Here is a 13,295-nt window from a genome sequence, read left to right on the forward strand (position 1 = left end):
AAAGCGTACGCTCAATGATTAAGGGATGATAAGTTTCTTTATTATTAGAGATCATATCATTTCTACAGCTCCATATGTACCACATCAGAATTGATCCCTTGCTCATCTTTTTTGCGTCAAGCTTGCACAAAGATTTAAAAAGCTCCAAGAAAGACAACCCGGAAAGCCCTAGGGACATCTCCACACAATCACATTCCACCCATAGGTCTCTCACCGTAGGACAAGCAAAGAAAACATGTTGCATAGTTTCTGGACAGCCTTCGCACCAAGGACAGTCGATCACATCAGTCATTCGCCGAAAGTGAAGGTAAGCACTGCACGAACAGGCAGAGTGCCTGTGCTAACTCTCCATAAGAAATGCTGAACCTTTGGAGTGACATCAAGCTTCCAAATTTCCATACAAGCTTTGTTAAAGAGGTAAAGATTACAGGACTTACCAAGCATGTAAGCCGATTTCACGGAGTAGCTCCCATCCATGGAGAAAGCCCACGTTATGGCATCCGAATTGATCTTGGAGCTCAGTGGGATTACTAAAATGCTGCGAACATCAGACTCATTGAAAATGTTTTCAATGCGTTGCACATCCCACTCCCAGAATTCATGATCGATCAAATCACTAACCCGAGTAACCTCTTTAGCAATAGGAGTAGTAATAAACCTACTCTATCCATTGTCAATCCAAGGGTCACACCAAATATCCACCATCGACCCATTGTCAATTCTCCATATCATCCCCTCCTTAAATAAAGCTTTTGAAGACCAAATGTTATGCCATGAAAAGCTGCCCCCTACCCCCAAACTTGCTTCAAGGAAGGATTTCCCCGCAAAGTACTTTGCTTGTAGAACCTTGTTTAATAAAGAGTTCAGGTTGCTCACAAGTCTCCACGCCTGACGCCCCAATAATGCATCATTGAAAACTCTTAAATCTCGGAAACCCATTCCCCCTAAGCATTTAGGGATGCAAAGATCCTTCCAGCTCTTCCAATGTACTCTTCTCTTCCCTTCATCATGGCCCCACCAAAAATGGGCCATCATAGCATGAATGTCGTCGATGATCCCAACCGAAATTTTGTATACTCCCATGATGTAGATAGGAATGGCTTTAATGACAGATTTAAGCAGAATTTCCTTCCCTGCTCTTGATAAAAATTTTCCTTCCAACCCGACAGTTTTTTCTAGATTCGATCTTTAAGAGCCGAAAAAACCATCTTCCTTGATTTTCCGATTATGGTCGGAATCCCAAGATACTTGTCATGTTTATCAACTTGTCGCATTTCCTGAACACCCAATAATTCTTCTTGCATTGTATCACTGACACCCTTGCTAAAAGAGACCTCCGATTTGTTATAATTAATTTTCTGTCCGGAAGCTTGTTCATATATGTTGAGAATTTCGACAATTTTTGAACACTCCCTTCGGTTGGCTCTCGCAAATAAAAGACTGTCATCCGCAAAATAAAGGTGGGAAATAACTGGTCCCCTACGGCTAGCCTTAGCTCCATGAATAGAGCCATTAGCTAAAGCTTTCCGCAGAAAACCCGAAAAAACATCTGCCACGAGAATAAATAGATACGGGGATAAGGGGTCCCCCTGCCTGAGACCCCTGGAAGGAACAGTCGAGCCACACACATTGCCATTAAATATAAAGGAATATTTGACCGTAGTCATGCAGTCCATTATAGTCTTTACCCATCTTCTGGCAAAACCCATTTTTAGCAGAAGTTTTTCAAGAAAAATCCACTCTACTCTGTCGTAGGCCTTGCTCATATCAAGCTTCATCGACACCAAACCTTTCCTGCTGTTGCATCTAGTTTTCATCGTATGGAACAATTCTAGAGACATTAGAGCATTGTCAGTTATAAGCCTGCCCGGGACAGAAGCACTCTGGTTCTCAGATACAATATCAGGGAGCACAAATTTTAATCTCATGACTATGGCCTTGGAAGCAATTTTATACAACACATTGCAGAGAGCAATTGGTCTGAATTCCGTCATCAGAGTAGGAGATTTTACTTTCGGGATCAAAACAATGTCAGTATTATTTACAGGGCCAATAGACTCATTACCCTGTAGAATATTACTAACAAGTCTAATAACATCACCCCCAACAATATGCCAAAATTTTTTAAAAAATATAGCATGCATACCATCGGGTCCCGGAGCCTTGCAGGGGTGCATTTGGTTGAGGGCGACAAAAATGTCATCTTTCGAGAAGGGGCGCAACAGATCAGAATTGATTTCCGGTGTTACTTTACATTCCGTTGCCTTAAGGACCTAATCTCCATCTTTGATCTCCGAGGCTCTAGATCGTAGGAACCAATAGAGTTCTTGCTTTTTAAAGAGATCATCGAGTTTCTTCTCAAGTTCGGCACATTTTGTAAGGGATTCATCTGAGACTGTTCCCCTTTGAACGTCTCTCAACTCTTTCTCAAGCGAATTAATTTGTTGCTCTAGATTTTTAAATTTGCTTCTACTCCAAGTCTGAAGAACTGCAGCCACAAATTTGATTCTATCTTCCATACTAACCAAATTGCCACGCCAAGCCCCTCTTACAACCCATTCACATTCATCATCAAGTAGCCAAAAGGTTTCGAACCAGAACTTTTTCTTTTTTCTCTTTTTTTTCCTTCTGTGCGCACCAAACTTCAAGAATATTGGTGCATGGTCTGATTCACTACGGTCCAAATTCTCTACTCTCCGGTGATTTATACTGTCAAGCCATTTGCCATTAGCAACAAAATGATCAAGTCTCTCCCTGATAAAAGTGCGAACAGTCAAACCACGTTCCCAAGTATACCATTGTCCCTCAAAGCCTAGATCATGAAGATCTCAATCATGTAACACATTACGAAACTCCGGCATCTCTCTCCTTTCATTATCCGCACCACATTCCTTCTCATCATAAGTAAGGATCTCATTGAAATCCCCACCAAACAATAAAGGACCATCAAAGTTTTCACATAAATTTCTGATCAGGGATCAAGTTTTATTTTTATTACCCGACTCTAGTCAACCATAAATACCCACAAAACGCCAAAACAAACCGGAGCTAGTTTTGACATCCCCACAAATATAATTTTGAGAGTAAGAGACAAGAGAAAAATCAATAGAATCATTCCAGTAAATGCATAAGCCACCAGCCCTACCAATACTACTAACACCAAAAGCATACAAGTAATTAAATTTATTTTTATTATTTTCTGCAATACTTTTATTAACTTTCGTTTCTGACAAAAATAAAATCTTGGGAACTAAAGAATTGCACCACTTGCGCAGTGCACGAACGGTGCGAGGGCCAGCCATCCCCCGATAGTTCCAACATAAAGTACTCATTTCAAAGGGCGGGGTTTAGCCATGTCAACCTCTGCCGAACTAGTAGAGGAAGGAGTCACCCTAGAGATGGACTTGGTCCGTTTCCCAAGTGATGGCTCGTTCATTTCCACTTCTCCAAAATCGTCAATGTGTTTCCTTTTCCCTGCAAGGGCCAATCGGTCATCCATAGAAGAGTCAAAGTCTCTGTCTAGCATATCAATTGCAATAATCATTAGAGAATTTAAAGAATTAAATCAAGCATTAATGATATTCAGGTTCCGCTAGATCTTGGAACAAAGAAACTACTCACACATAGTCATGAAATCAAGAATGATATTCAATAAAGAAAACATAATTAACAATAATAAAATACGAGAATTGAGAGAAGAAACCAATACTTGGAATTAATTATAAAATCTTGAATCTTGAAGGTAAAACCCTAGAAAATATTATGAAAGAACGTAATACCCAAAAACTCTAAAATAATGTACGTAAAGTGATAAATAAAAATACTATCTAAAACCTATTTATATCCTAGCATAAAACTAGGTATTTCTATCTTAATAGGACTCTCAAACGCCACCAAAACGAGCTGCCACAGGTAGGGTGTGGCACAGAAGAATTCGCCACAGCCAGGTTGTGGAGCGGGCTGTCTTCGCTTCTCCTTTGCTCCAATAATAGACGCCCACAACCAGGTTGTGGCCGACAGGTTGCATGCCACAACCAAGTTGTGGAGCAAGCTGCTATGACGCTCCATTGATGCTTGAAACGCTTCATATAAAGAAATATCTCTTGATCAAAACGAATTCCACGCAAATCGAGCCCTATTCCTACGAAAACAAACAAGCCGAGAAAAGCAATATCGAAATAGGAAGAATAATAGCTCAAAAGGATCAGGAAAGTGAAGAAAACACAATAAAACATGGCCAAATATCACATATAAATCGTGTATAATATCGTGTTATCATTTATTTTACTTAGTATTATTTATACAAGGTGAAGAGAAAAGAGTCTTATTTTAGTTGTAAATTAAAATTGGATATTCATCATTTCTCTCATTTTAACAAAATTCTATCTTTTCTAAAACTTATCTTGCCTAACTTAATTAAACCAGCCCCATGTAAACTAATCAGGTTAAATTTGTTGTAATAATAACAATAGGATCTAAGGCCTTATCCTCTTTACCTTATTCAAATAATATTCAATCCAAATAATTTAATTAATTAAGTTTAATAAAAATAATTCAATTCTGAAAAATAAGTTAAGTTTGATAATAATAAAAAATTAATTAGTAAATCAATCATTAGTAACTTTAAAAAACAAATATAGTAAATCAATAAAATAATTTATTTCACTAAAAATAAGTTAAGTTCAATAAAAATAAGTTTAAAAAACAAATATAATAGTGATCAATTAAAAAATATGTTTTGATCAATAAAAATAATTTAATTTCAATAAAAAAAATTAAGTTCAATAAAAATTATTTAAATCCTGTTAAATTTTGGTGATGAACGAACATGACTTAAAAACAATACAAGGTAAGAAATTTACTGCAACACGCATATTATTGTATTGAACTTAACAAGGTGCCATATAATTACTCAAGAACATAATTTTGATCATTTGTATTTTACATATATGACATATATATAATACGAGTATAAAAACTAGCAATTTACATGTGCGTAATTTAATTACAATGAAAAAAAAATTAATGACAATGAAAGTTGGAAATTTAATTCAACAAAATTTTATAAGTAAATTGGTTGCTTGAAATTAAACAAAAAATGTGTAGAAAATTTTTATAAAAGGGTTGTGTGGGTACATGGGCGAGAAAAGAAAATTTGAAGGGAAAGGGGAGGGCAAAAAAAACTGTACGGGAGTTGACGTAGGGGGGTAAAATTATTAAGTGTTTGGTGCTCGGAGCGGTATAAATAAAATAGAAAAAGAAGAAGAAAATAGGAGATATAAAAGAAAGGTGGGAGATATTCCCTAAGACGAGGTCATAAGAAAGATGATGTGTGGTAAGAGAATGTATGTCAATGAGTTAGATACTAGTTTAAGGCCCCGTTCACTTCATCTTATTTTTTGTTGAATTGAAATTATTTTTACTGAAGTGAAATTATTTTTATTTAACTTAAATTATTTTTATCGAACTAAAATTAATTTTACTGAACTGAAATTATTTTTGCTGAACTGAAATTATTTTTTTTTTACTGAATCTCTATTATATTTCTTTTTTATATTTACTGATTTTTACTGAACTGAAATTATTTTTACTGAACTAAAATTATTTTTACTAAATATTATTTTTTTAAGGTGAAGTAAAAAGGGCTCAAGTCCCGTGCAACGCACAATTTTTACTAATGTTAATTCAACAATAATTATTTACCGAAAACAATACTCAACTATATTAAATTATTATATTTAAGTATATTTGGAAATATAATTTTCAAAATGGAAGGACCATATTTTAAGTTACAAATAAATCAATGAAGATGTAGCTAAAAAGGAAATAATTAAATGCAGGGAAAATTTTCAACCTAGAGATGACATGTGTCACTTTAGGTTTCGCTTTTAGTATAAAACTAGTCTTTTGGCTCGTACAATGTACGGGCTTATTTTGAGGATATTTTTCCAGCCGATGATATTGTTCTCTTTGCATATGTATGTTTTATATTTTAACTCTTTTTCTTGATCCCCCTAACGAATTTCGTTAGAATATTTTAAGTAATGGGACTTGTTACTTTGAAACGTGTTTATAAGTCAAAATTAGTTATTGTCTATGTAGATGCCAATAATTATTGTAGCATGTAATAAGCCTTTGTTTATAAGTAAAAAAACAATACTTTGTATGATTTAAGTTATTTGCAACCACTAAAATATTTATCCTAAGGCAACGAAGATGAAGGGTTTGATTACCAATATATTTGAACCCTTGATTTCTAATTTGTAAAGGTAATTGAAAGTGATTTTAAACTCATCACTAATACAACCCGGTTATAGTTTAGTAATTAAAATGGGGAGAAAAAAAAGAAAGAAATCATTCAACTAAACCAAACCCAAGAATTTCAAACCTAAATTATTTATTTTGTCAAAAGATTTTCAAACCTTTAATTGAAGCTTAAACCAAATAACAGATTAATAAGCCAAAGAACTTTACCTCTGAGAACCACCTTCAATTTGCTTCAACCTTACTACAAAAGCATACAACAATTTCCCAATTTGTTAACTGGGGATTTCAAGTAACAATAACTCATCTATGTTTATATTTTATTCCAATTTCACTAAAAATTAAATTAAAACTTAAAATGTAAAAAAAAATATGATAAAGAAAGAAAAAGATAATAGTCACTCACCAAATCTGCATGCAAATGTGACGGAGGTGGAACTATGTTAATTATAGGTAATATTGCATTGAGTGGGGTTAGTGAATTGTGAATAAATACCAAAAACTCATTATCATCATTATTATGGGCGGATTTTGTAACCGAAAAGATGATTAAAGAAATTAATTTGTGGGAATTAAAGAGGGGAGATGAAGATAAAGAGTGCGTGGGATCGATTATTGTAGGTTTGCTGATAAAGGTGAAGAGGCCATGGATGGTGGATTTAATGTTAAAAGATATAGTAATATACATATAAATATGTAATAATTAATATACAATTACTATGTACCTAGAGTTATAAACTGTTAATTATAAATTATAAATTTTTAATTAAATAATTACTTTCTCTTAGAATTAATAAGATAATAGTACACACTTGGCATATAGATTAAAATTATGAACAGTGGCACAATGGATTGAAATAGTGAACACTTGGCACATTCAATTGAAAAAGATAATATAGGATGGAGACATGTGTACATCTTGGTTTGAGTTTTTAAGTACTAAGTATAGATTATTGATTGATGATTAGGGGGGTGGTAACTACTAAAGAAGTTTCGCGCGATTGGAGAAGATAGAAGAAAGGAACATAAGTGAAAAAAAAGGAATGGAATTACTTGAAAAGATAGGGAATGCTTTAAATTAAAAGGCATTTGAGGACTAAAATAAAAAGGAAAAATGGAAAGAAAATGAAAAATTAGGCCCAACAAACAATATGAAAGGGAGAAATATTTATTCATTCTCTTACCTTGTGGGGTGGGGTGGGGTGGGGTGGGGTGGGAGGGGTGGGTTCAAGAAATTTAGGTTACATACATTCATTCATGTATCAAATAAAAGAAAAATGTTCATTTTCCAAACAAAATGAAATACATGATATATTTACTATAAGTACCAACCTTAAAAACTCATACTACTTTGGAAATCAAACGACGCTTAGATTAATATCACGAATTAAACATCCTCTTAACCCGAATAACTCATTTAGGTATCTTCAATGGTATAGATAAAAAACATACTTGTAAATTATCTAACATATATACCTGTAAATATTTACTTGTAGCTAAAACAAGCACCATGCTTGTTCAAGCTACAACTCTTATAATTTTTTTTATTAGCAAAAATAATGTTGATTATGCAAGGTTAAGATAATAAAGCTAGAGTGGGCATGGCCAGACCAACATGACTCATGAAAATAGCCCAACCCGACTTGAGCTCGTCACAATCACAACACTATGTGATATGCATGCAAATGGTTCATGAGCCGTGCATAGACTTTATATTCAAAATTTGGCATGAATTTGACATGAGTTTTATGGTCCTACCCATTAATTTTTGACCAATTGACTAAATATATAAAAATATCAAAGGGTCTATTGACATAATACGTGTGCTAATCGTGTATGGGCTCCTTTTATAAAAGACTAAAACAAATCTGACACTACATAACGATTTCTTAACCCATTTAGAGTACTACGTTACAACTCCTACCTACTTTAATCATAGGCTTCATACATTAGAAAATGTTATATATGGACTTAACTCACTTTAGATATTTGATGTGCCAAGCCAAACTACTTCATTGTTGCTACATGCTACCCTTGGAAACTTGGAATTGCTCTTGCCTTCACTTATACTTAACCCAGTTACCAAAAACACCCCACTAGAAAAAGAGCTAGGAACTTTCACATTTTACCATTAAAAATAAAAAAAACAAATCCAAAAAATAAAATAAAATAAAATAAAATAAAAATCTCACATTTCTTCCATAAAATAATAAAACTTCCAAAAATAAAAATAAAAAAAGGGTAAAGGGTAGAAAAACTCACTACCACCACCCTCCACCAATAAAACCATTCCTCCTCACACTCACAGTGTCTCTTTCTCACTTACCCTTTTTTGCTCCTCTCTTTCTCTCTCATTCACTCTTCTCCAACATTCTTTTTCTTTTGCTCAGAAATTTGCCTGGTTTAGGAGGGTTTAGTATCATCACCTAAACAATAAACCTTCTTTTTTTGTGCACAATAAAAGTAAAAATAATGGGGTGTTTTAGAAATAGATTAATTTCAACATTATTTCTAATTTTTTGTATTTTTAAGGAGATAATTGCTAATTCTGAGGTAATTAGTAATAATAATCTACCCATAATCTCATTTGATGAAGGCTATTCCCATCTATTTGGAGATGATAATCTTATGGTTGTTAGAGATGGAAAATCTGTTCTTCTTTCTCTTGATGAAAAAACAGGCATGCTACTTTAACTCTCTAATTTTCTGGGTTTTCATTTTTTTTTTTAATTTTTTTTTGGTAATATTGGGTAATTTTTCTAATATTTTCTGTTAAAAAATTATATGCCCAGGTTCTGGATTTATGTCACATGACCTCTACTTACATGGGTTTTTCAGTGCTTCGATTAAATTACCTTCTGATTATACTGCTGGGATTGTCGTTGCCTTCTATGTAAGTTATTTTTTTTAATATTATTTTTTTATTGGAAATGTTCCCCTGTTTAATTTTGTTGATTATTGAGCTGTATTCTTGCTTAAATTAATCTGCAATTTTTTGGTAGAAGTTTCTAGTAGTATTGCTAAATGGGCTTTTATTAATTGATGATTTTGAGCTCTGATTATGATAATTACTGTTGTAGAGTAATTAGTAAAATTTCATAAATGTTGAGTCTTGATTAATTAAATTTCATGTATGTAGTAATTTAGTTAATCATAATTACATCTTGTATCAGAAGTTACTAATCCTAGTAAATTTGAAGTTATAATCATCTTGGTCTATGAGCTGTGTGTTAAGTTTTTCAGAAACAGAACAATGTTTTACAATAATTTTCAATTTTTTCATAAATGTATATGGGATTATGTCAATGATTTCAGCAACTATCTGGTAGACTAGACATGCATAGTAGGAGTGTTTATTTGTGGGTTTATTTCAATTTTCAGATGTCTAATGGTGATATGTATGAGAGAAATCATGATGAGATCGATTTCGAGTTCTTAGGGAACATCCGAGGCAAGGAATGGAGGGTTCAGACCAATGTGTATGGAAACGGTAGCACGAGTGTAGGTAGAGAAGAGAGATACACATTGGGGTTTGACCCTTCGGACGAATTTCATCGTTACAGCATTCTGTGGACAGAGGATCAAATAATGTAATTCCTTTTTCTCTTTGATTCTATTCTTGTTTATTGGGTGTGTTGTGTTGTGTCGTGTTCGTTTTGTAATCTATCATGTTGTTGTCCTTCACATTGTCAACTTTACTTTATTTCTTGATGGTGCTTTTGTGTTAGTAGTTAATACAATTGCTGAAATTTGAAAACAACAAAAGTAGGATTAGTTTTAGTATGGAGTATGTAGTTAGATTACATCATATCAGTATATCACTATTGATAATGACTTAATTTGGAATGTCAATTACTAGCAGACAACTGTTAAGCACTTCTACTTATTATTTCGGCACTAAAGTTTTGATTAATCAATAGGTTAAAAAAGTTTCCTTTCTCATCAATGGAGAACTAATTCCTGAGAAGCATAATGTAACATTTTATTCGGTCCGATTATCTTCATGATATGGTGTAAATGGTGTGAATAATTCTGGTCTTAGTCTCTTACAGGCCCAGGACATACTGATATTTTTATCGTGTATTCGTATGTCATGATCGTATAGGTGGAAATTCCGAGTCACATTTGGTTGTTTCTTCCTGGACTTTAGCATAGCTTTAGATATTATTGATGTTATATCTTTGTTGGCAACTTAAAATTTATCTGGTGCTTGATGTAGTATCCCCTACCTCTTTTTTTCGAGGGGGCGCTTCTCATATGGTTTTCTGTGGTCTATGCTGATCTCTTTTAGGATACCTCTCTGGCAATTGTGTTTCCTTCTGCCTCAGCATGGACCTAGAGAATATTGGACCCTCATCTAATTTCATGACTTTATATGCTTTTCATTTCCATGTCATTTATATATTCCAGTAAACTCCAATATATCGAAAATGTACAGCTCGAAAAGCATCAAGATGATTTTATTGTTTGTGATGTTTACTATTTTGATGTTATATCATAGTTCTTCCAATCCATTGCAGATTTTATGTGGATGATGTTCCCATTAGGGAGATAAACAGGACAGCAGCAATGAAGCGTGATTTCCCTTCGAAACCTATGTCTTTGTATGCTACAATATGGGATGCCTCAACTTGGGCCACCAATGGTGGGAAGTATAAAGTGGACTATAGGTATGCCCCTTATGTTGCTCAATTCTCCGACCTCGTTCTCCATGGTTGTGCCGTTGATCCAATAGAACGGTCTCGAAAATGTGATGATATTTCATTGATTGATGGCTCAATACCAAGTGGCATCACCCCTTCACAAAGGATCAAGATGGCAAACTATAGGAAGAAATATTTGACCTACTCGTATTGTTATGACAAGGCCCGGTACAAGACTCCTCCTAGCGAGTGTATTCTTGATTCTCGGGAGGCCGACCGCTTGAAGAAGTTCGACCCTGTCACATTTGGAGGAGGCCGCCGTCACCATGGGAGGCATCATCACCACCGTGGTACCACCAAAAACGCCAAGGCTTCGATTTAAGTGGATAGATTATCATATCACACACCATTGCTAGCCACAATTTCTCCTACTAGATTATGGAGTATTATTTTTGGTCCATGGATGTTGGTCTCATATCTCATTAATGTTTATTTTGGATAATATTTGTCTTTAGGGGTCCTATCTTTGGTTCACATGAATATAGAGGAAAAAGACAAAAAGTAAGGAAAAAAGAAAAAAGAAAAAAAAAGTAACTGTGCGCATAAATATGTTAATGGGTTAGGTATCAAGTTTTTATATTATAAGTGGGTTCATCATATGTTATGTAAATAATTGTTACATTGTTGTTGGATTTTGTTTGACGATATGCCCATTCATGGCTTTTGTTCCTTTATAATTTTATTATTTTCTTTTTAAATATTGTAAGGTCGGTCGTATTGTGTATTTGTGTTTTATGTCTTGTGATTTTAATAAATTTTTAGCGTCTTATGTTGATTCCTTTGGTCAATAAATACGACAATACTCTTGGATCACAGAATATTTGATTGCAAGTGTATGTTTTTCTGTTTCTTTTCTTTTATTTATGAGTTTGCCCTTCTTAATCTAGTGTGTGCAACGTTTTGTTATACTTATTACTCCACGTTCATGTTGATTGTCAACTAGCTTAATAATCGATCAATTTCCATCGTCATCAATATTACTTTAACTCGTGTGTAGAATTTTGTTATACTCCGTACTTATTACTCCTTCCACTCTTATTGCTTCATAGGGCAAAGTTCATTTTATTAAGAGTAGTGAGGTAAAATTATGCACATAATGTTCTGGGGTTGCAAGTGGTGTTGATAAAGAGAGAGGGAGAGATTTGCAAGTGGAAAGTTCACCAAATAAGGCAATAAAGCCTATGGTGTATCTTGGCCTAAAACATTAGAGGGGCCAGGATTTAAATATTTAACCTCTTGTTCAAAACTAATCACTATGATCCAATATTTTATAAGTAAATATAGGTTATTTTAGTTCATTAACTAGTTAATTATAATAATTTACGGGGGAAGACACTCTAAATAGCCCCGGTAAAAGGTCTCCCCTCTGAATAGAGCAAATCTCAAAGGAACATTTCAAAGAGGAATGCTGGACAATCAAAATGAGACGAAGGAAGTGTATGCCAATTGCCAAATAGCTTTGTCATTTTTATGCCTAAGACTTCAGATCATCAGACTAATTTTCTACGGGCATTAATATTACACCCCTTTGTAAACTCTCTGTGCACCAAATATAATTTATATACCGTATTGGTTGATGATAATTGGAGGGTGTTTGAAAGGTGGGGTTGATCCTTGGTAACTTTTGTCGTGAGTTTGTCAAATCATGTTAAAACGTTTTCGGTGCAAAGTTTAAATAGTGGGATCCGAGGTAGGTTAACCCAAATTTGAATGCTTAAAAGTAAAATGGTGAATGGGGTCGACAATAGGACGTTTTATTAGTAGGGTGTGGGCCAAAGTTATGGGATTTTAAAATGAAAGAATAACATTTATGTATGATGATGATGTTGGTTTGCATGGATCGACTTATGATTAATTCTAGTGGAACATTATTTTCTTTTTGATTTCCTTTTTAGGTAATAGGTCCACTCTTTAGTCTATTTTGACATTTTTGAGAATGGTACTACACCAAAATGTGGAATTAGTTATGGAGTTATGATGGGTTTTCTCTTTAAAAAGATCTAAATGGATGTTTTTAGAATATGAAATTTGATGCAAAAGCCAAATAACAGGGTTAAAGTTTTTAAAGGTGATATTTAAAATGTAAACTCAATTACATTTTACGTAGTTATTACTTGTTATAACAAAAAAAATAATAATAATATTCATGTCTGGACAGTTAATAAAAAGGAAAAAATTGTTCAGTATACTCTTGAGGTATTAAAAAATGCACCATGTACTCCTAAAAACTTTCAAATGCACCGTGTATGTCCGAGGTTTGTAAAAAATTGCACCAAATACCCCCAAACTTATAATAAATGTTAATTTTGTTAAATTGAGACCCCCTAT

At 33.8% G+C, this 13,295-nt stretch overlaps 1 protein-coding gene across 1 annotated transcript; it reads left to right on the top strand.

Moving 5' to 3' along the window:
* Nucleotides 1-8,527: 8,527 nt before the first annotated feature.
* Nucleotides 8,528-11,742, top strand: LOC145574552 (putative xyloglucan endotransglucosylase/hydrolase protein 28). Its single transcript, XM_081632372.1, has 4 exons — nucleotides 8,528-8,944; nucleotides 9,057-9,157; nucleotides 9,646-9,854; nucleotides 10,785-11,742. The coding sequence occupies exons 1-4, from the start codon at nucleotides 8,737-8,739 to the stop codon at nucleotides 11,287-11,289; spliced, it is 1,023 nt and encodes a 340-aa protein (XP_081488498.1). The 5' UTR covers nucleotides 8,528-8,736; the 3' UTR covers nucleotides 11,290-11,742.
* The last annotated feature ends 1,553 nt before the right edge of the window (nucleotides 11,743-13,295 follow it).

The sequence above is a fragment of the Chenopodium album genome, chromosome 13, assembly GCF_948465745.1.
Source record: "Chenopodium album chromosome 13, dcCheAlbu1.1, whole genome shotgun sequence".
Classification (NCBI taxonomy): Eukaryota; Viridiplantae; Streptophyta; class Magnoliopsida; order Caryophyllales; family Amaranthaceae; genus Chenopodium; species Chenopodium album.

Coding starts and splice junctions, on each gene's coding strand:
- LOC145574552 (XM_081632372.1), top strand. CDS start 8,737: ATGGGGTGTTTTAGAAATAGATTAATTTCAACATTATTTCTAATTTTT. Junction 9,158..9,645: donor GGATTGTCGTTGCCTTCTAT/GTAAGTTATTTT, acceptor TTCAATTTTCAG/ATGTCTAATGGTGATATGTA. Junction 9,855..10,784: donor TGGACAGAGGATCAAATAAT/GTAATTCCTTTT, acceptor AATCCATTGCAG/ATTTTATGTGGATGATGTTC.